This window comes from Carlito syrichta, unplaced genomic scaffold (assembly GCF_000164805.1).
Source record: "Carlito syrichta isolate Samal-C Ts95f unplaced genomic scaffold, Tarsius_syrichta-2.0.1 Scaffold287936, whole genome shotgun sequence".
NCBI classification, from domain to species: Eukaryota; Metazoa; Chordata; class Mammalia; order Primates; family Tarsiidae; genus Carlito; species Carlito syrichta.
Genome location: NW_007232032.1, coordinates 37961 through 58624, shown reverse-complemented (window position 1 = coordinate 58624; position 20664 = coordinate 37961). Strand labels below are relative to the sequence as shown.

Here is a 20664-nt window from a genome sequence, read left to right as displayed (position 1 = left end):
TGAGTTGGAGTCTCACTCTGTCACTCAGACCGGAGTGCAGTGGCCACTCCCGGTCATTGCAGCCTTGACCTGCTGGGCTCTGGCGATCCTTCCACCTCAGCCTTCCAGTAGCTGGAACCTACTGGCCCGCACTACCACGCCCTACTAATTTTTTGATTTATTGTACAGATGAGGTCTCACCAAGTTACCCAGGCGGGTCTCGAACCTGCGGGCTCAGACAATCCACTCACCTCAGCCTCCCAAAGCGTGGGATTACAGGCTGAGCCACTGAACCTGGTTTGAATAGAATTTTAAAGATCTTGTTAAATTTGGAAAATTTAGTATTTTTTAAAAAAACCGGTTTGACCGTTACTCAGAGAAAGCAATAATTCACACTCAGGTAAGAATTCTTCTTAGCTTCTTTCTTCCGGTAGGGACAAGAATGTTTTTCAGCCAGGCTCGGTGGCTCAGCCTGTAATCCCGCGCCTTTGGGAGGCTGAGGTGAGTGGATTGCCCGAGCCCGCGGGTTCGAGACCCGCCTGGGCAGCGAGACCTCATCTCTACAATAAATCAAAAAATCAGCTGGGCGTTGTAGCGCGCGCCTATAATTCCGGCTACTAGGAAGGCTGAGGCGGAAGGATCGCCGGAGCCCAGCAGGTTGAGGCTGTGGTGGCCGGGAGCGGCCACTGCACTCTAGTCTGGGCGACAGAGTGAGACTCCAACTCAAAAAAAAGAAAAAAAAAAAGAATGTTTTTCTTAGCTTTTTTCTGGTTCTTGCCTGTAGTTATTGAGAGTTGCAGTAAGCTCAGTTGCTGACACTCCAGAATTATAAAGTTAAACTTTAAACGGCCAGTGACACATAGTAGGTGACAAAATACGGACCAGGTGCGCCACAGATGAATTCAACCAATTGCCTTCATCACTAGGAGGTAGGGTTTGGTGTTCTGCGACTCTGGAGTTTTCTTTACTGAAATTTCTTTGAGAGCAGCTTAATTTTCAAGATGATGAAACTAATGTGTTTTCCTGTTTTTGGAGTAGGGGAAAATCTTTTCTCCAGTCTCCTACCGGTTTCCCTTTCTTTGGGGAGTTCTTCTGCCATATGGGAATTTTCTTCTTGGAGCCCACGCTCCGTGGAATGATAGAGCCTTCTTGCAGACTTTTAACGTGGCTTGTGGACATTCTGGATGGACCGTGTAGCAACAGTACTGATGTCAGTCCGGCCTGTGTGCGCAGACTGTGATGCCACTAAGTCACTCAGCTTAGCTTATGTTAGATATGGAAGCCGGCAAGGGTGATATGGGAATCAGGCCTTAAACTCGATGGCCTACATTTTTGCTCTGTTTTCAATTTCACCTAATTTACTGAAGTTAGTCTTGGCACCTTTCAAGCAAGTGATGCCAAATCTGAAACTTTAATATGGAGTTGGACCATAAAATACGGGTTTGTTTTTTCTTTTCTTTTTTTTTTTTTTGAGTTGGAGTCTCACTCTGTCGCCCAGACTGGAGGGCAGTGGCCGCTCCCGGCCACCACAGCCTCGACCCGCTGGGCTCCGGCGATCATTCCGCCTCAGCCTTCCGAGCAGCTGGAACTACAGGTGCGCGCTACCACGCCCGGCTGATTTTTGATTTATTGTAGAGATGAGGTCTCGCCAAGTGGCCCAGGCGGGTCTTGAACCCGCGGGCTCAGGCAATCCACTCACCTCAGCCTCCCAAAGGCGCGGGATTACAGGCTGAGCCACCGAGCCCGGCTGTTTTTCAAAATTAGAATTCAACTTTCGATTTTTTATATTTTACTGGCCTTTAACTTCAGTAAAACACCACCCACAAAATGGGAATTTATTACTATATATTAATGAAATTTGTCCTCTCATATTTTCTGTAACTTCATTGTTCACAGTTAAGCTTTAAAAAGTATCGAATAGGGTTGCTACCGTCCAAATAAGGGTTTCAAACTCATTTCTATTTTCTGTTTCAGTAAATATTTTTCATATCGCTTGTTCTCATCTATCTTTACCTGATTTCTTCCTCTATTTTCTTAACTTTCTTTTCTTTCTTTTCTTCTCATGAAGATTCTGCTTTCTTCATCTAAACCTGTCCCCAAAACCTATGTACCAAAACTTGGCAAGGGCGATGTAAAGGATAAGTTTGAAGCCATGCAGAAAGCCAGGGAAGAAAGGAATCAACGGAGATCTAGAGACGAAAAGCAAAGAAGAAAAGAACAATATATTAGAGAGAGAGAATGGAACAGGAGAAAGCAGGAGGTCATTTTATTTTACGTTTTGCTTGGAAAAGTATTTTCATCTTGCTTTGACATTTTATGTGTTACTCACGTTCACCACCTTTCATATGAACTATCACTAAAACACTCCCTTGTATTTGTAGCCTCACTGAAACTGCAAATAGAGTGATTTGGTCTAACTTTTGGACATGTTAGCTTCTTTAACCATACTCGCTTCTTTAACATCTAGATGAAAGAAATGCTTGGTTCTGATGATGAGGGAGAGATGTCTTCTAAAGTAGAGAAGGCTTATGTCCCAAAGCTAACAGGTAAGAAATGTGAGGGATGGTTGTTACGGGAAGTTCCAAAAGAAGAAATGCAGCCAAGCATCAAACGTGTTTCTCATATATTCTTAGGAACGGTTAAAGGTAGATTTGCTGAAATGGAGAAACAAAGACAAGAAGAACAAAGGAAGAGAACAGAGGAGGAACGGAAGCGGAGAATCGAGCAGGACATGTTAGAAAAGAGGAAAATACAGCGTGAACTTGCAAAAAGGGCTGAGCAGGTATCCCTAAATATTAAGCTGGTCTTTGTTTGGGAAACGAACTGTACGGAGTAAAACTAATCAGTGTGCTGCCTAATTAAAATATTTTAACATGACATAAACCTATGAAGCAGCAGCTAACCTGAAAATGAGATCTTTCATAAAAATATCGACTACCAGATGTCCAGAAGGGTCAAAGCAGGCTATGCCTATTTTGAGGTAGAATATTGAGATGATTTTTGTTATATGTGATCTTATCATTCTGTCCACATTCCACACACTGTCCACATTCCTTACTTTTGTTACTTTTGTCTCTATGTTGAAGGATTTAAAAAATTATTTAAAAAACTTTTTCTCCACTGTTCGTACATTGAAGGATCAAAGGATTTTACAAAGTCGTAAGGCAACTTCACACATTAAGTATCACAGGTATCTAACAAAATGCTGATCTTTTAATAACAATTCTTTTTTAAAATTCATTTTTATTTTTATTTTTTTTTGAGTTGGAGTCTCACTCTGTTGCCCAGGCTGGAGTGCAGTGGCATGCTCACAGCCACCCCAGTGTCAACCTGCTGGGCTCCGGCGATCCTTCCGCCTCAGCCTTCCAAGCAGCTGGAACCACAGCGTGTGCCACTACATCCAGCTAATTTTTTGATGTATTGTAGAGACAAGGTCTTGCCAAGTTGCCCAGACTGGTCTCGAACCCCTGGGCTCAGGCAATCCTTTTGCCTCAGCCTCCCAAAGTGCAGGGATAACAGGTGTGAGCCACCACACCCAGCTCCTAACAATACTGGGTTTTTTTTGAGTTGGAGTCTCCGGCGCCCAGCTGGAGTACCATGGCATGCTCACAGCCACCCCAGCCTCAACCTGCTGGGCTCCGGTGATCCTCCCACCTCAGCCTTCCAAGTAGCTGGAACTACAGGCACACGCTACCATGCCCAGCTATTTTTAATTTTATGGTAGAGATGAGGTCTTCCCAAGTTGCCCGGGCTGGTCTCGAACCCTGGGGCTCAGGCAATCCACTTGCCTCGGCCTCCCAAAGTGCTGGGATGAGAGGCTGAGCCACCGAGCCTGGCCGACGATACTTTAAAATGCTGGCCTTTTAAAACAAAACATAAAGTGCCATCCATCAATTTGCTAGGTTCCTTTGTGGCCACTACCTTTCTGAAAAGAAAAGTTGTAATGAAAGTGAAGCATATGCCATAATTGCATGCCAAAGAAATGTATTCGCCCTGGATTTGCAAACGACGCTAGTAGTCACTTGTACTGTGGCACATAATGACTCATGCCAGGTGAAATATAAGAAAGAATGGGAGTTTTCTATGTTTTATTACTTTGTGCCTCCTTATCTGAGGAAAGGATGCTCTGTGCTTTATCGTTGCCACTGACCGTCATGGAAGATTGGCTTTAATTCTGGGGTGAAACATGACGAGGCAATAAAATTAACATATATGGGATCGAAAACTACATGCTATAAATAGGAAATACATAGTTACTTATAATGTATTATAAACTATAAGATAAAGAGATAGAATTATAGTATAAGGTATCATTAAAATATATGGTGTTGGGCAGAAAACACTGAGAATGCCCATGGATTAGTCTGTGTCTCTCCAGTCTTGGCTCCTCTTCAGCACTGAGTATTTTCTAGGCAGTAAAGCCCACGGCAGCCCCCAGAATGGCATATGTAGACAGTGGTTTCTCAAAGAAAAACTGTTCAAGTGATGAGTTTGAATATGATATAGACATCGGATTTTCAGACAGATGGAAACAACATATGGTAATGAAAAAGAACTACTTTTTTAGTGACTCTAAATACTTCCTACATGGCAGAGTGCCGTTGAACCTTGGTTAATGATATTTTCAGCCTATTAAATTATTTAAGATAGCCAGGCGTGGTGACTCACACCTGTCATCCCAGTACTTTGGAAGGCCGAGGTGAGAGGATTGCCTGAGGCCAGGGGTTCGAGACCAGGTTGGGCAACTTGGCAAGACTTCATCTTTGTAATAAATAAAAAAATTAGCCGGGCATGGTGGCACATGCCTGTGGTCCCAGTCACTTGGAAGGCTGAGGCGGAAGGATCCCCTGAGCCCAGCAGATCGAGGCTGTGGTGGCCATGTGCGTGCGCCACTGCACTCCAGTCTGGGTGACAGTGAGACTCTGACTCAAAAAACAAAAAATAAATAAATAATGTAAGACTACGTAGGTAGAGCAAAGTCAACTATTAATAGTAATTTTATCCTATAAACAGGCAAAGTCGAAATTTAAAATCTAAGTACATCTTCCACTCTAATGTAACGTGTCTTTGGACATAAGGAGAAAAGCATGGCATAGGTATCAGGAAGAGTCAACGCTTGTTTGCAAAATCTGCTTGTTTGAATCCACATGCGAGAATGATGCAAAAGGTACTGCTGAGTCGGGGGTAGCTGAATATGCCACGAACTGCCAGGATTCTGAGCTCCTGGGATCTTGTCGTGAATCAAGAGCGAGTGTGCCTTGTATACTGGATCTTGACTTCAAAGGCCAATACGATGTGGGAGGAGTCTTGATTGGGTCTCGTCCACTTATCTTGGAGGCTGCTTTGATGGGCGGTGTTAATGTCCATCCTTTTAGAGAAAAAAGAGGTTATTGGTGGGGGAAGGGGACGTTGAGAAAAGAGGGGAGAAAAGGAAGTTGATAGGAGAGGAAGCAGAAGGAGTTGCTTTCCTGTAAAGCAAAAGAAATTAATTGGAAAGCAGTCCTTCAGTGGCAGGGCTGAAGATCACCACTGTTGCGGAACTGAATGTGTGTTCTTTGTGAATATGCTGAAACCATGGCCACTTGGACAGAGTTATCTTTTTCCTTGTTTGTTGAGGAAAAAAAAGCATTTTTCTATCTTTTGTGGTTTTGTTAATGGTTTAAAATTAGCAAAGAAAAAGCAAAAAATCTCTAAATATACTTTTTTTTTTTGAGTCAGAGTCTCACTCTGTTGCCCAGGCTGGAGTGCAGTGGCACGCTCACAGCCACCGCAGCCTTGACCTGCTGGGCTCAAGTGATCCTTCCACCACAGCCTCCCAAGTAGCTGGAACTACAGGCACATGCCACCACCCCTGGCTAATTTTTTGTGATTTATTGTAGAGATGAGGTCTCGCCAAGTTGCCCAGGCTGGTCTCGAACCCTTGAACTCAGGCAGTCCTCTCGCCTCAACTTCCCAAAGTGCTGGGGTTTACAGGCTTGAGCCACGGCGCCCAGCTAAGGGATTTTTTTAAGACAAGAGTGTTGCTCTGTCGGCCAGGCTGGAGTGCAGTGGTGCAGTCATAGCTACTGCAGCCTCCAACTTCTGGGCTGAAGCGATCCTCCCACCTCAGCCTCCTGAGTAGTTGGGACTACAGGAGCACATCACCACGCCTGGCTCATTTTTCAAATTTTTTGTAGAGATGGTGTCTTCTTATGTTGCCCAGGCTGGTCTCAAACTTCTGACCTCAAGTGATCCCCCCACCTCAGCCTGCCAAAGGGTTGGGATTACCGGCATGAGCCACTGTGCCCGGCCCCAAATAAATGTATTTTTAATAAACTGTTTCTTCAGAATTTATTTATCAAAAAATTGAGTATCTTAATAACATGCATTATTTCTTCCTTGACAGAGAATACAGAAAACTGGGGTGATGGGAGAACCGGGACTCAGCTAGCCCAGTCTTAGTACCAGCCAGGGGGCAACAAAATTTCCTTAGACTGCCTGAGGAACTAAGTGCTTCCAGATTCTTTCATTGGTTATAAAAATCAAAGCAATAAGTAATCTGAATTCTTACTTTCTAAGAGTTCCCATTTTTCTTCATTTTTTTTTCCTTTTTTTGAGTTGGAGTCTCACTTTTGTCACCCAGGCTGGAGTGCAGTGGCACGTTCACGGCCACCGCAGCCTCCACCTGCTGGGCTCAGGCAATCCTTCCGCCTCAGCCTTCCAAGGAGCTGGAACTACAGGCACACGCCACCATGTCCGGCTAGTTTTTGTGATTTATTGTAGAGACAAGGTCTCACCAAGTTGCCCAGGCTGGTCTCGAACCCGCGGGCTCAGACAATCCTCTCGCCTCAGCCTCCCGAAATGCTGGGATGACAGCCTGAGCAACCGCGCCCAGTTGAGTTCCCATTTTTCTTTTCTTTTCTTTTTTTTTGAATTGGAGTCTCACTCTGTCACCCAGAATCCAGTGCAGTGGCCGCTCCCGGCCACCGCAGCCTCGGCCTGCTGGGCTCCAGCGATCTTTCCGCCTCAGCCTTCCAAGTAGCTGGAACTACAGGCGTGAGCTAGAGTTCCCATTTTCCTACTGCATATGCTTCCTTGTTCTAAGATCTCTTTCCTGCCTTCCTTCCATTTTTTGAGTTGGACTCTCACTGTCACCCAGGCTGGAGTGCAGTGGTACACTCAGGACCAGGCTGCCTCGACCTGCTGGTCTCAAGTGGTCCTTCCGCCTCAGCCTTCCAAGGAGCTGGAAATACAGGTGTGCGCACCACACCCAGCTAATTTTTAAATTTATTGTAGAAATGAGGTCTCGCCATGTTGCCCAGGTGGTCTCGAACCCTTGAGTTCAGGCAATCCTCTCACCTCCACCTCCCAAAGTGCTGGGATTACAGGCATGAGCCACCGCACCCGGCAACATTGCTTGATTTAAATCACCTATCTTCTCTCAGTTCTTAGTGTGTTCCGAACAGGGCATTTGGCTTCCCTCAGACTAACCTATGAGTAATGACCAAATGGAGCTCCCACTTTTTAAATGAGGATCTTCTCTTCTTAGATCTGGTCCAAATACTGAGAAAACATTCTGACTGCCAGCATTGTTTCCCCTTCTAAACTAGCCTGTGTCTTTCACTGCATTTTGTTATTGTAGCCATTTATATTGTTGTCATAGAATTATGTTGTAAAATATAATCATGACAATTACTTAGCTGCTAATTACAGGTTTTCCTTTTGCTGGGGCAGGGATCGAGACTAGAGAAATGTTTCTGTGTCTCCTTTTAAATTGCTAATTAAATTAATAACTGCTGCTTATAAGCTTACAGCCTGGTCATAAGAGTTTGATCCATTGTTCAATGTCCAGATTTACAAAGGTAGGCTTTATCTTAATTTTTTCTTAATATGCTGTTTCCTGGATATCGGTGTTGATATCATATGCAACAACAAACTTCAGATTGAATCTCCAATCCAATAGGCATATTTGGCTAATTTGGAGCAACATAAAAATATTTCAAAAATTATAATTGAAAAAATTTACCATAAGTCACCACTAAATTACTTTTCGCTTGTATGTTTAAAAGCAAAAGCAGAAATCCGATGAAATGTAATGATATGAAATTCTCATTCAATAGACTGAGGACATAAACAGAACGGGAACTGAATCAGCATCAGAGGTAAACAGACATTTCCTTTAATGAAACATTCGCCTAAAATCATGATTTACAAATTATCTTTTCATCTAAGAAAAAAATGAAAAGGGCTTTATTTTACTCTCTTTTTCTTATGAACAGAGCAATAGCAACAAAAGAGAGATCATACTTTTGTGCTTTCAGACATGACAGCTTAGTGTTTTTAAAGAAGAGTATGTTTTGTTTTCCCAGTTAGAGTAGAAAGACAAGTCTCGTTAGTCTCAGTTTGGGGTCGTCTGCCTCGATGATCTATTTCTTGAGCTGTTACTAACAAGTTGAGATTGTTGAAAGCTAACATTTTTAAGAGGCCGCTTTCTTTTCATAATTTCTCTTCTTTCCTCAAGGTCCCGAGTGTTTGTGTGTTCGTTTTCACATCCTAATCTAAAATGTAGTATCTGTTACCATAAGGGAAGTTTCAACAACCACAAAAATTTTAGTCATCCCTTTTTATTTCACAGTAAGTTAAAAATCATTCAAACAATTTGATGGTGTGCCTAAAACTACAGCCACATAAACTGGGAGAAGCTTTATCTTAAGGGCATGAATTATATTTTATAACTCATAGTTTTGGAAAAAAGTCGGAGGCAACCATAGATTATGTAATGGAACGAAAATGAATTCAAAATATTTAATAGAATCAATTACCAAAGAGTTTTATCTACAATATAAATGTTTCATAAATCACTTGGAAATATCGTGGTTTTTTTCTAACATCAGTTGTAATAAGTATATGAAAGCCAGCATGGGGAGAAAACTCATACGAAGAAAACCCTTCGGGGTGCTTAAACTGAATCAATCCACCATCAAATTGACTTAGCGCATGCTCACATGCATATTATCTTTTGTGGGATCGGTGCACGGATTGCTACATTCAGGCAGCTTCACTCAGGTTTTGTTATCTAAACAGCTGTATTAACCCCATCTTCTAGGAAATAGAAGGCTTCTTGAACTTTGGCAGCAATAGATTTCAATAAGATTAACTCAGCGCACAATGAATTTGCAGAAGGAAATATTTCATAGTCATCTGTCCAAAAAAACCATAATTCTTTGTTCTTCATGATAACATTGATAGCCATGTAACGGAATTCACCAAGGATGGAGGTGAGTCCCATGAAACGAAATTTTGGCTAAGAGGAAATATGCTAATTATCTGTCTTATGAACTAGGAAGGAGATGATTCTCTGCTGATAACAGTGGTGCCTGTCAAATCATGCCACACGTCTGGAAAGATGAAAAATAATTTTGAGGATCTAGCAAAGGAAGGCGGAGAGGAAGGAAGGCTGAAGCATGAGGAAGACAGAAGAGCCAGAGGCCACGGACAGCTGCGCCCTCTCAAGGAGGCCGGGAGCCTTTCGTTGGTCAGGGTCATGGCTTTGAAGGCAGCTTCGTTGAGGCCGTTAGCAGCATCTTCCTTCATTGCTCAACGGTGGGTTTTTGTATTCTTTCTTAGGAGGACGAACTGGAGAGTGTGGCCAGACAGGAAGCCCTTTCTCCTGGAAAACTGAAGCTCACTTTTGAAGAATTGGAGCGCCAGAGACAAGAAAGCCGAAAGAGGCAAGCTGAAGAGGAAGCCCGGCAGCGCCGGGAAGAGGAGAAGCGAGCTTTCGAAGAAGCCAGGCGGCAGATGGTTCGTGCGCGGGTTCAGACCTCACACTCGGCGTTAGGGAAGGGTGCCGACGGGAGATAAGTTCGTGGCCATCCACGCACAGAGATTTGATACACAGAAGGGCCTGATTTTGAAATTGTGTCTTCAGTGCTCGTATAAATATACCCCGATTGTTTTCCTAGTTTCCACTCTTGGGCCACTTTACTCAATATGCTTTACATTTTCATTTTTTAATTAGTTAATTTATTTATTTTGAGTCGAAGTCTCACTCTGTCGCCCAGGCTGGAAGGCAGTGGCACACTTCCAGCCACTGCAACCTTGACCAGCTGGGTTCAGGTGTTCCTTCTGCCTCGGCCTTCCAAGTAGCTAGAACTACAGTCAAGCACCACCACGCCCAACTAATTTTTTTGTTGTTGTTGTTACTGTAGAGACAAGGTCTCGCCAAATTGCCCTGGGCTGGTCTGGAACCCTCAGACTCAGGCAAACCTCTCACCTCAGCCTCCCAAAGTGCTGGGATTATAGGCTGAGCCACTGAGCCCAGAGTCTACTTTTTAAAAAATTTAAAAATTATTATTTATGGGGGGGGTGGGATTGGCAGTTGAGGGAAACTGCTAGGGCAGGGAGGGGCATACCTTATTAACAGGAGTACCTGCATGATCAATGTTTGTGTACCTAACCCTGAATTGTATTCCAACACAGTGAGACACCAGCTCGAATATTTAAATAAAATATTTAATAATAATAATAATTAATAAATAAATAAGATTTTTATTTATTTACTTTAAAGATGTGGGGTACAATTCAGGATTAGGTAGATAAGTGGTGAAGATCGTACAGGTGAAATTTGGGCCTCCCTTTGGCCCCCACTTTGCCTGGTTTGAGATCAGGTATCCTTACTGATATTGTGTGCCCTTCCCTCCCCTGGCAGTATCTACTTCTTAAATGTTTAAATGAGTTAATATTTAGGAAGCACGTAAAATAGTGTTTGGCCTATACTGTGCTTCAAAAATGTTAATTATTACTGTTGTTAATAGATTTATGAATAAAAAGTAAAACTGAAATAAGAAAACACTGATGGCAAATCTCATTTTAAGAATTTAAAAATGGGGCTTTTTTTTTTTTTGAGCTGGTGTCTCCCTGTGTTGCCCAGGCTAGAGTGCAGTGGCATGCTCATGGCACACTGTAGCCTCGACCTCTTGGGCTCAGGCAATCCTTCTGCCTCAGCCTCCCGAGTAACTGGGACTACAGGTATGTGCTACCATGCTTGGCCAATATTTTGGATTTTTTTTTTTTTTTTTTGTATGAGATGAGGTCTTGCTATTTTGCCTAGCCTGGGAACACTTATAATGTTTAAAGTTATGAAAACTTTCTTGATCAGCTTTCATGAATGGTGCTCTAAGAATTATATCTCAAAGATTTTAATTTCCTGGACATTTATTTGAAAATGTTAATTTATCTGAAAATGTTATTTTTGGGTAATTATAGTTGCATAGCGCTTACACAATTAGATATTACTTGTGGCCAATTTGATAACTAGAAATATTATTAATTAAATAATACATGACAATCCTGTAATTAATAAATTAAAACCTTAATTATAAAATCAGAAAACTTGAATGTTTATATAAAATAGTTCTACATAATACTCTTTGATCAGTGTAAGGAAAAACACCACAGTTCATAGGTGGGAGGATTGCCTGAGCCCACGGATTCGAGAACAGTCTGGGCAACTTGGCAAGACCTCATCTACATGAAATCAAAAAATTAGCTGGGCAAGGTGGCGTGCACCTGTAGTTCCAGCTACTTGGAAGGCTGAGGTGGACGGATCGCTGGAGCCCAGCAGGTTGACGCTGGGGTGACCGTGAGCGCCACTGCACTCTAGCTTGGGTGATGGAGTGAGACTCCAATTCAAAACAAAAGAAAAGTCCATGAAATTGACAAAATGAGAACTTTGTTTTACTGCCAAAAAAATTCTGTGTGGGTGTACTTGAACCTCAATTAAAGTACACACACACATTTTATGTTCTGGGGAAGTTTAGTGTTCAAGCGAGACCTCTTTTAACATATTTATATATTCCGACTTATCTATACAAATCTGACTCACCTGGGAAGTTTTACTTACCTTGAATACATCTTTATCTGAAATGTCCCCAAGTCTGAATATTTATCCTATGAGACATTAAGAAGGAAGGGGATTCTGGTGACGTCTGCTAAGGGCGTTGAAACATCTGTGTGAGGCAGCTGGTTCTGTATCTTCTGGCTGCTAAGTGGCTCCTCTTTTTAACGAATCTCATTTCTTAGCCAAGATTTGTTTATGTGTCCAGGCAAACGAGGAGGAGGAAAACGACAACACAGAGCACATGCTTAAAGGCTGTCGCCCTGGCAAACTCAGACTCAGTTTTGAGGAAATGGAGAGGCAAAGGCGAGAAGACGAAAAAAGGAAGGCCGAGGAAGAAGCCAGGAGGAGGATGGAGGAGGAGAAGAGGGCGTTTGCCGAAGCCCGGAGAAGCATGGTAAGGCAGAGCCTCGCAGAATGCGTTTGGATCCAGCTGCTGAGTGCACGCAGGGATGTCCTCAGGCGCTGGGGACACCCTCGTGTTTCTGGAAGATGTGCCTCGAGTAGAAATGGCAAACAGGCTTTAACGTCTCCCGTGGAATGACATGTCGGTTGAAGGTGTTTGCTGCAATTGAGTGTTGAGAAGGTTCTGGTTAAATTGCCATGCCTGGCATAAGAGATCGTTTTCCTCCTCTGGGAAGGCATGTTTTCTAGAGCTGAGTATCTAAGATAGAAGCAGGGAGGGCCAGGTGTGGTGTTCACACCTGTCATCCCAGCTCTTTGGGAGGCTGAGGCGAGAGGATTGCCTGAACCCAGGGGTTCGAGACCAAAGCAACTTGGCGAGACCTTGTCTTTATAGTAAATCAAAAGATTAGCTGGGCATGGTGGCATGCACCTGTAGTTCCAACTACAGGAAGGTTGAGGCAGAAGGATCACCTGAGCCCAACAGGTAAAGAGGCTGGGTGACAGAGTGAGCTCTCGACTCAAAAAACAAAACAAAACCCAGAATTAGAGAATCATTTTTTCATGCTAAAATTAAAATATATTCGAAGTCAGCAACTTAAAATCAAAGCTTCTATTTGCATGTCAGGGGTTGCCTTTATACAGGGGATAATATAATAATAAAACGTCCTTAGCTGGAATTATAGGCATCCCATCTACTTGGGAGGCTGAGGTGGGAGGATCCTTTGAGCTCAGGAGTTAAAGACCAGCCTGGGCAACACAGCAAGACCCCATTTCAAAAAAAGGAAAAAATTAAAAAATAAAACCACCTTTTAGAGTTTACCATGGTGTTATACAATGCTAAGTGTTTCTAAATTTTATTTAATCCTCATGACAACTCTGTGAAAGTTGTCACAGATAAGGAAACTCAGAGAGGCCTAAGGTCTTAGCTATATGGCAGATTGTTACTTAAATTATTAATGTAAATTCATGAAATTACAAAAAGGTAGTCTAGGTTATTATTTATAACCTTATTAGAAAGACTTTGAAGTTTGAGTCCCAGCTTTGCCACGCAGTATTTGTGTTGACTTTGCATAAGTTACTTTTCAGTGTCTGTTTCCTTTCTGTAAAACGAGGGTATTAATAATACCTACTTTATAAGGCTACAGGATTAAGTAAATTAATACATGTAAAGTGCTTATAACTGTCCCTGGCAGCTCAAAGTAAGTATTAACCATTATTATTTCTTTAAAATTAGCCTGACAGTAAGTAAACAGATCAGCCTGGGAAGCTTGTCAAGACCTCATCTCTGTATCAAAAAATTAGCCAGGTGTGGTGGCATGCGTCTGTGGTTCCAGCTACTTGGAAGGCTGAGGCAAAGGATCGCCTGAGCCCAGCAGGTCGAGGTTGCAGTGGCTGTGAGCGTGCCACTGCACTCCAGCTGGGGTGACAGAGTGAGACTCTGACTCAAAAAAAGAAAAGTGACTTTTGTCTGATTATGAAGAGATCATTATGGATTATCTAAGCAATTCAGATAGAGCATGACTTAACTGAAGTGTTCTATTTTAATTACCAGAACAGAGATTCTTTTTTATTTTTCTTTTTGAGTTGGAGTCTCACTCTGTTGCCCAGACTGGAGTGCAGTGGCCGCTCCCGGCCACCGCAGCCTCCACCTGCTGGGCTCCGGAGATCCTTCCGCCTCCGCCTTCCGAGTAGCCGAAATTCCAGGCCTGCGCTACCACGCCCGGCTGGTTTTTTGATTTATTGTAGAGATGAGGTCTCGCTGCCCAGGCGGGTCTCGAACCCGCAGGCTCAGGCAATCCACTCACCTCAGCCTCCCAAAGGCGCGGGATTACAGGCTGAGCCACCGAGCCCGGCTGTGAGATTCATTTTTTAAAAAGCCTCAACACTTTAGTTTATTAAAGTTTTTTTTTTTTTTTCTGAGTTGAAGTCTCACTGTGTCACCCAGACTGGAGTGCAGTGGCTGCTCCCAGCCACCGCAGCCTCGCCTGCTGGGCTCCGGTGATCCTTTCGCCTCAGCCTTCCGAGTAGCCGGAATTACAGGCATGCGCTACCACGCCCGGCTGATTTTTTTGTTTATTGTAGATGAGGTCTCACTGCCCAGGCGGGTCTCGAACCCGCGGGCTCAGGCAATCCACTCACCTCAGCCTCCCAAAGGCAAGGGATTACAGGCTGAGCCACCGAGCCTGGCTATTAAAGTTTTTAATATGGGAAAAATATGCACCTGGAAGGTGAACCCTCTATAAGCTTATTTGTGTCTCCCTCAAAATAATAGCAGTGGTTCTTTTTTTTTTTTAATTTTTTTATTTTAAAGATGTGGCAGAGATTCATTTTAAACCACTTAAAAAATGCTTCTCAATATTAGAAACTTTTAATGTCTAATGCAAATTACTCATCGTGTAAGTGGAAGTTTTTTTGTCTGTTCATTGTGATGGAGAAAAGATGGCTACCATTTCTTCCATAACCACAAAATACTCCGGTTTTACATTCCTGCCTTGTTTGGCGTTGATTTAAGTCCCCTGCTTTTTGGTTCACTGTGCATGTGTCCTATCACTCTGGGAGAGTGACACAAGAATTATTTTCAATAGGTTGTAGACGACGATTCCCCAGAGATGTATAAAACAATGTCTCAAGAATCTCTTACACCGGGAAAACTGGAAATTAATTTTGAAGAATTACTGAGACAAAAAATGGAAGAAGAAAAGCGACGAACAGAGGAGGAACGGAAGCACAAGCTTGAGATGGAGAAACAGGAGTTCGAGCAACTGAGACAGGAAATGGGAGAGGTAGGCATTTAGGAAACAGCGACTTACAGTCCTCATATTTACCGAGCTAAATGTTATACTTACGTATCACCTTACGAACGCAGGACACCCAGTTAGTGCTGAGGATTTACTTGATGCAGGCTGCAGCACATTTATGTGGACTTTCTGGTCTCTATAACTCTACTCCTTCCTGGCTAGTCTGATTTAAAAAAAAAATTTAGGTTTGCAAGTGACTGAGGTGTTACTATTGCATCTTAAGCAAACATAATAGATATTTCTTCCTACCTCATAATTAGGTTAAGAATACACCATGATTGAGAACTGTTGTGCTAACAGTTTTTGTTTTTTTTAAAGTTAGGATCTTGGCCAGGTGTGGTGGCTCACGCCTATAATCCTGGCACTTTGGGAAGCCGAGGTGAGAGGATTGCCTGAGCCCACGGGTTCGAGACCAGCCTGGGCAACTTGGCAAGACCTCGTCTTTACAATCAATCAAGAAATTAGGCGGGTGTGGTGGCGGTCACCTGTGGTTCCAGCTACTTGGAAGGCTGAGGCGCGAGGATCGCCTGAGCCTAGCAGGTTGAGGCTGCGGTGGCCATGAGCCTGCCACTGCACTCCAGCCTGGGTGACAGAGGGAGACTCTGACTCAAAAAAAAGAAAAAGAAAAAAAAAAAAGGAATCTGAGCTTTAGTGCTCTGTGGTTGCTATCTTGAAATTCTCAAGATTTATCTTCGAACTTGTGTGTTTGGAAAGAAAAGCAATTGGGCATGCCCTAGGGCTCTGGAGCCCTGACTCCCCAGTGTCCTGCTGTCTCCTTGACTCCCGACTAGCCTCATCCTTCCCGTCCCTGGATGCTGCGCCGTGCCTCTGGGTGGCCTAGGTGTGTGCGCGGGTCTCACTCACAAACAGGGGCCGTGTCAGTGTGGAGTCCCGTGACTTGAACTGGCAGTGCCATGGCATGTTCGGTAGGCGACATGATGGGGCCCTCTTGCCAGCTTCTGGTCTAGGAACCGAGTGGGCCCCTCTGCAGAGAAGGTGCAATCCCTTGGGAGTTGCCTGCTGTCACGGGCTGTGGTGCTGGGCCCATGGGAAGGGGCGATCCTTCCGCCTCAGCCTTCCAAGTAGCTGGAACTCTAGGCCCGTACTACCATGCCCAGGCCGTGAATGGCAAATTTTCAAGTTGGCTCTCAGTATACAAACGCCGCATAAATGAATGAATACAATACCATGAATGTTCTGGAAGAAAATATTCTACAGTCTAGCCTTCTCCTTAAGCTTCTCCTCCCAAATTTAGTAGCATCTCATAAAGGAAGCCGAAAACATATTGTCCAATTGTCTATGAACACTCACTTCTGCGGTATGTGTTTTTGTGTATCATTCAGATGTTATCTAGTTGACATATTAACCGTAAGACATTCTGGTGCTATTAAATGACTTACCCTGCTGCGTCAAGACGTTTGCAAGCAAAGTATCACCCCGATTCCAAGGTCACCTAGACTGCACCCTGTTAGTTCCCTCATTAACTTTGATCAGAATGGTTTAGAGACCATTGTGGCACGATGCACATCACACGTTTGCCCATCTCTGGTAGGAGTTGCGCGTCCCCACCCAGTCTGGAAAGTGCAAGTTGTGCAAAGGACACGTTTTCTCTGTACCCCTCGGCTGAGCCAAGAAATCAAGCCTCCTGTTACTCCGTCCATGGCAACTCCACCCTTTCCATTTTTAAACTCTGCCCGGAACTCTGGGTCTTCTCCAGGAAAAGCATGCTAAGAATACCTGCAGTATCTTACACAGTGGGATTAGGGTTAGTAATAATACATTGTGTAAAGTCGGGGAAAGGAACCTGCACAGAACAAGATAAAATGGTACCAAAAATCGCAGCCTGAATTTGGTTGACTCCACCTTTCCTGGCAGATTGTATCACTGAAGATGCAAGTGACAGGGAGAGGAACATAGGGACTGTACCAGACTGCATGCATCTCCAGATATGCTGACTTGTTCACTTGAGTATTAAAGGTGATGTCTGACTTGTAAGATTACCGTAAAATCAGATCGGAGACCTCCGAGAGACACTCCGGCTTTAATTAGATGAGGAAAGTCCCACCTGGCGGGTTCATAAGCCAAGGGGCAGAAGCCCGCACGTCATCAGAGCCTGAGCTGGAACTGCTCGCCGGCCTCCTGGCCCAGCAATCTTCAGCTCCATTCCTTAGCCTTCCTAACAAAGATCTTCCTACCATTCCTCGTAGAAACGAATCTTGCCATGCCTGTTTTAGGGTTAGCAGGTTTTCATGAAATGTTAAGAGGGTTTTAGCTATATTCCCTAAAGAAAATATTTTAAATGAAGATGCTTTCTAAAGTCTTAAATTTATAGCACCACTTTGAGTAAATCTGGGCATCACCTTTAGGGAAGAGATTGTTTAAGCTTTATTTCTGGCTTCCAAAAAGGAACAGTGTACAGTTTTTTAATGTTTTATTGCATAAATTAATTGGCTGATATTCAATATATTAAAATCATTTTTTAAAGGAAGAGGAAGAAAGTGAAACCTTTGGACTGAGCAGAGAATACGAAGAATTGATTAAATTAAAAAGGAGTGGCTCTATTCAAGCTAAAAATCTAAAAAGCAAGTTTGAAAAAATTGGACAGCTGTCTGAAAAAGAAATACAGAAAAAGATAGAAGAAGAACGAGCAAGAAGGAGAGCAATTGACCTTGAAATTAAAGAGCGAGAAGCAGAAAACTTCCATGAGGTACATCACCGTTATACTTAATGTAGTTATGGCACAGTCATGATAATGAGTTAAAAGAAGTAACATTGGCTTTGAAATACATTTTAGTACTTGCAATTAACCATGAGCGTGTGTAGTCATCTGGGAACTACATGTATAGCAAAAGCACAATACAGTCTTAAGAGACTTGTGAAATCCTTCCCTCTCTACCGTAGCACTGTTTTCAAATCACCTTGTCAGTGTTAGAGCTCTTTGCTGGTCAACTATGTACACACAGTAAGTGCTGTTTCCTAGGCAAAGGTAACTTTTTCATATAGTTGTAAAATTCCATTATATTCCATTGCCAAAGAAACTGTAAAAACTTGGTATAGCTGTATTAAAAAGCCACTAATTTTTTTTAAAAGAATGAACATTTAAGTCAGTACACTTATTAGTGTCCTTTGCAGAAGTTGCTATGCTGAGCAGTTATGGGTGGGTCTTTATTCTTAGATTTCCAGGCATAAGAGTTTTGATTTTTAAAAAATGTTTGGAACATAACTGTAAATAATAGTTCTACATGCTTTCAAAGTATGAATTCATGTGTTTTCCCAGCCCTCTGGGTCACCGACTGGGGTGCCTGGTGCCCCAATAATGGCAACATGGCATCCCTGCAGTGCACCTTGCAGAAAAAAATTTTTTGAGTTGAAGTCTCACTGTCACTCAGGCTGTAGGGCAGTGGCACACTCATGGCCACCCAAGTGTTGACCTGCTGGGCTCTGGCAATCCTTCCGCCTCAGCCTTCCAAGTAGCCAGAACTACAGGAGCATGCTTCCATGCCTGGCTAATTTTTGATTTATTGTAGAGACGAGGTCTTGCCAAGTTGCCTGGGTTGGTCTCGAACCCGCAGGCTCAGGCAATCCACTCACCTCGGCCTGGGATGACAGGCTAAGTCACCAAGCCCGGCCTGCAGCTTATAAAATTAAGCAAGGCTTTTGTTCTAAAGCAGCATAAAATGGTAAAATGTTAAAAAAAAAAATCACCTTTATCAGTGTTAAACTTACAGTGGAAATCAAATGGTTCACTCTGGCAAAAATGGCTTACCGGCATATGCTTTCGTTGAATTAGTACTCGACTTAAAGGGAGTTGCTCATACTTTCTTATGTTATAGGCAAAGCCCATAAAGCCTGTCTGACCTGCTGGAATTCAAAGCAATAATTCAGCAGAAGAGCCTAAGTCAGAATTCTGACATGAATGTTAGAACAAAACCATTTCTTTTAGAGAGAGGGTCGCACTCTGTCACCTAGGCTGGAGTGTAGTGGTATCATAGCTCACTGTAACCTCAAACTCCTGGGCTCAGAGGATCCTCCCACCGTAGCAGGAGAAAGTTAAGTTTGAAGGTGAATGGTCAAACCCTGGAGAACACGTTTTAGTGGATGGATGGCCTCAGTTCAGTTGAAATGAGTCTTTAGAGAGATGCGTCATAGAAGGAAAGAAAAGTTCAACCAGCATGCACTTGCCTCTTTTTGTTAAAGGAGTGAAACCTCAGAGCAGCCATACCTGTCGCTACAAAACATGTGGGTCAGGTACAAATGAAGGAAATAAAATGGCTTTTTGTTGCTGGAGTCTCACTCTGTTGCCCAGGCTGGGTGCAGTGGCACGTTCACGGCCACTGCAGCCTCGACCTGCTGGGCTCAGGTGATCCTTCTGCCTCAGCCTTCCAAGTAGCTGGAACCACAGGTGTGCGCCACACGCCTGGCTAATTTTTTGATTTATTGTAGAGACGAGGTCTCGCCAAGTTGCCCATGCTAGTCTCCAACTCCTGGACTCAGGCAATCCTCTTGCCTCGGCCTCCCAAAGTATTGGATGACAGGCTTGAGCCACCACGCCCAGCAGGGCTTCTTGTTTTATTGCTGTTACTCTTTGTATATAAATGGTTGTGACATTAGGACATGACTGAACTCCTATAACCCCTCAGAATGCCCCAAATGCAGTTTCCTACAGAGGACACTGAAGTCCTTATCACACCTTCCTGGATTAATAGTCACTGAAATAGCCTTCAAAAACTGGTTAGCCTATTTCTGGACCCCTAGAGCAATCCCCCCTCCCCAAATCTGACAGTTTCCTCTTGTAAAAAATGCCAGTGTTCAAAATGTCTTCGGAATGCTTGTATTCTAGACCTTTTCCAAGACAGAACTCATTTACCCCCTCCTAATCAAAGAATTCCATTCCATCTCCTGTGGCACTTAAATCCATGCCCCTCATTTGCTACTTAGGGGGATTTCTAGTATAAGGTATGCACCATCTTATGCTTCATTGCGTCTTGAGGAAGATACGCTGCATGACTGTGCTGCCTTCAGTATTCATGTGCTGGGGATATCGAAGCCCTGTTAAGAATGTACCCAGAGAATGAAGTTCATTCCATTTAATACAACCCTAAATGCAGATAGGGCAGCTAAATGAAGTGTGAATCTGGAAGGCAAGTTATTCACTGGGAGAGAGGGTAGCAGTAACTATATCAGCTGAAATGGTCTATCTTAAAGGTTCATTTGATAAGCAAAAAATGGAAGTGTGCTGTGTGAAGCTGAGTGCAGTGGCTCACTCCTATAATCCCAGCACTTTGGGAGGTGGAGGCGAGAGGGCTGCCTGAGCCTGAGGGTTCAAGACCAGCCTGGCTAACTCGGTGAAACCACGGTTCTACAATAGATAGGTGTGGTGGCATGCACCTGTGGTTCCAGATACTTGGAAGGCCGAGGTGCCCGTGAGGGTGCCACTGCACTCCAACCTGGGTGACAAGATTGAGACTTTGACTCAAAAAAACCCAAAAAAACAAAAAACAGGCCGGGCTTGGTGGCTCATCCTGTAATTCCGCGCCTTTGGGAGGCTGAGGTGAGTGGATTGCCTGAGCCCGTGGGTTCGAGACCCACCTGGGCAGTGAGACC

The 20664-nt window shown here is 43.6% G+C and overlaps 1 protein-coding gene across 5 annotated transcripts in view; it reads left to right on the top strand.

Annotated features, from left to right (window-relative positions):
* The window catches only part of NEXN (nexilin F-actin binding protein), a 24522-nt gene that overhangs the window by 388 nt on the left and 3470 nt on the right, over positions 1-20664 (top strand). Inside the window, exons 2-10 of one of the 5 annotated variants that reach the window (XM_008053164.1) lie at positions 2048-2239; positions 2447-2525; positions 2613-2761; positions 8079-8120; positions 9302-9493; positions 9586-9762; positions 12066-12254; positions 14848-15045; positions 17546-17767. In XM_008053164.1, coding sequence (XP_008051355.1) covers positions 2048-2239; positions 2447-2525; positions 2613-2761; positions 8079-8120; positions 9302-9493; positions 9586-9762; positions 12066-12254; positions 14848-15045; positions 17546-17767 — 1440 coding nt within the window. Of the gene's footprint in view, positions 1-2047; positions 2240-2446; positions 2526-2612; positions 2762-8078; positions 8121-9301; positions 9500-9585; positions 9763-12065; positions 12255-14847; positions 15046-17545; positions 17768-20664 lie in introns of all 5 variants that reach the window. The other 4 variants (XM_021710023.1, XM_008053165.1, XM_021710025.1 and 1 more) reach the window with 4 other exon arrangements.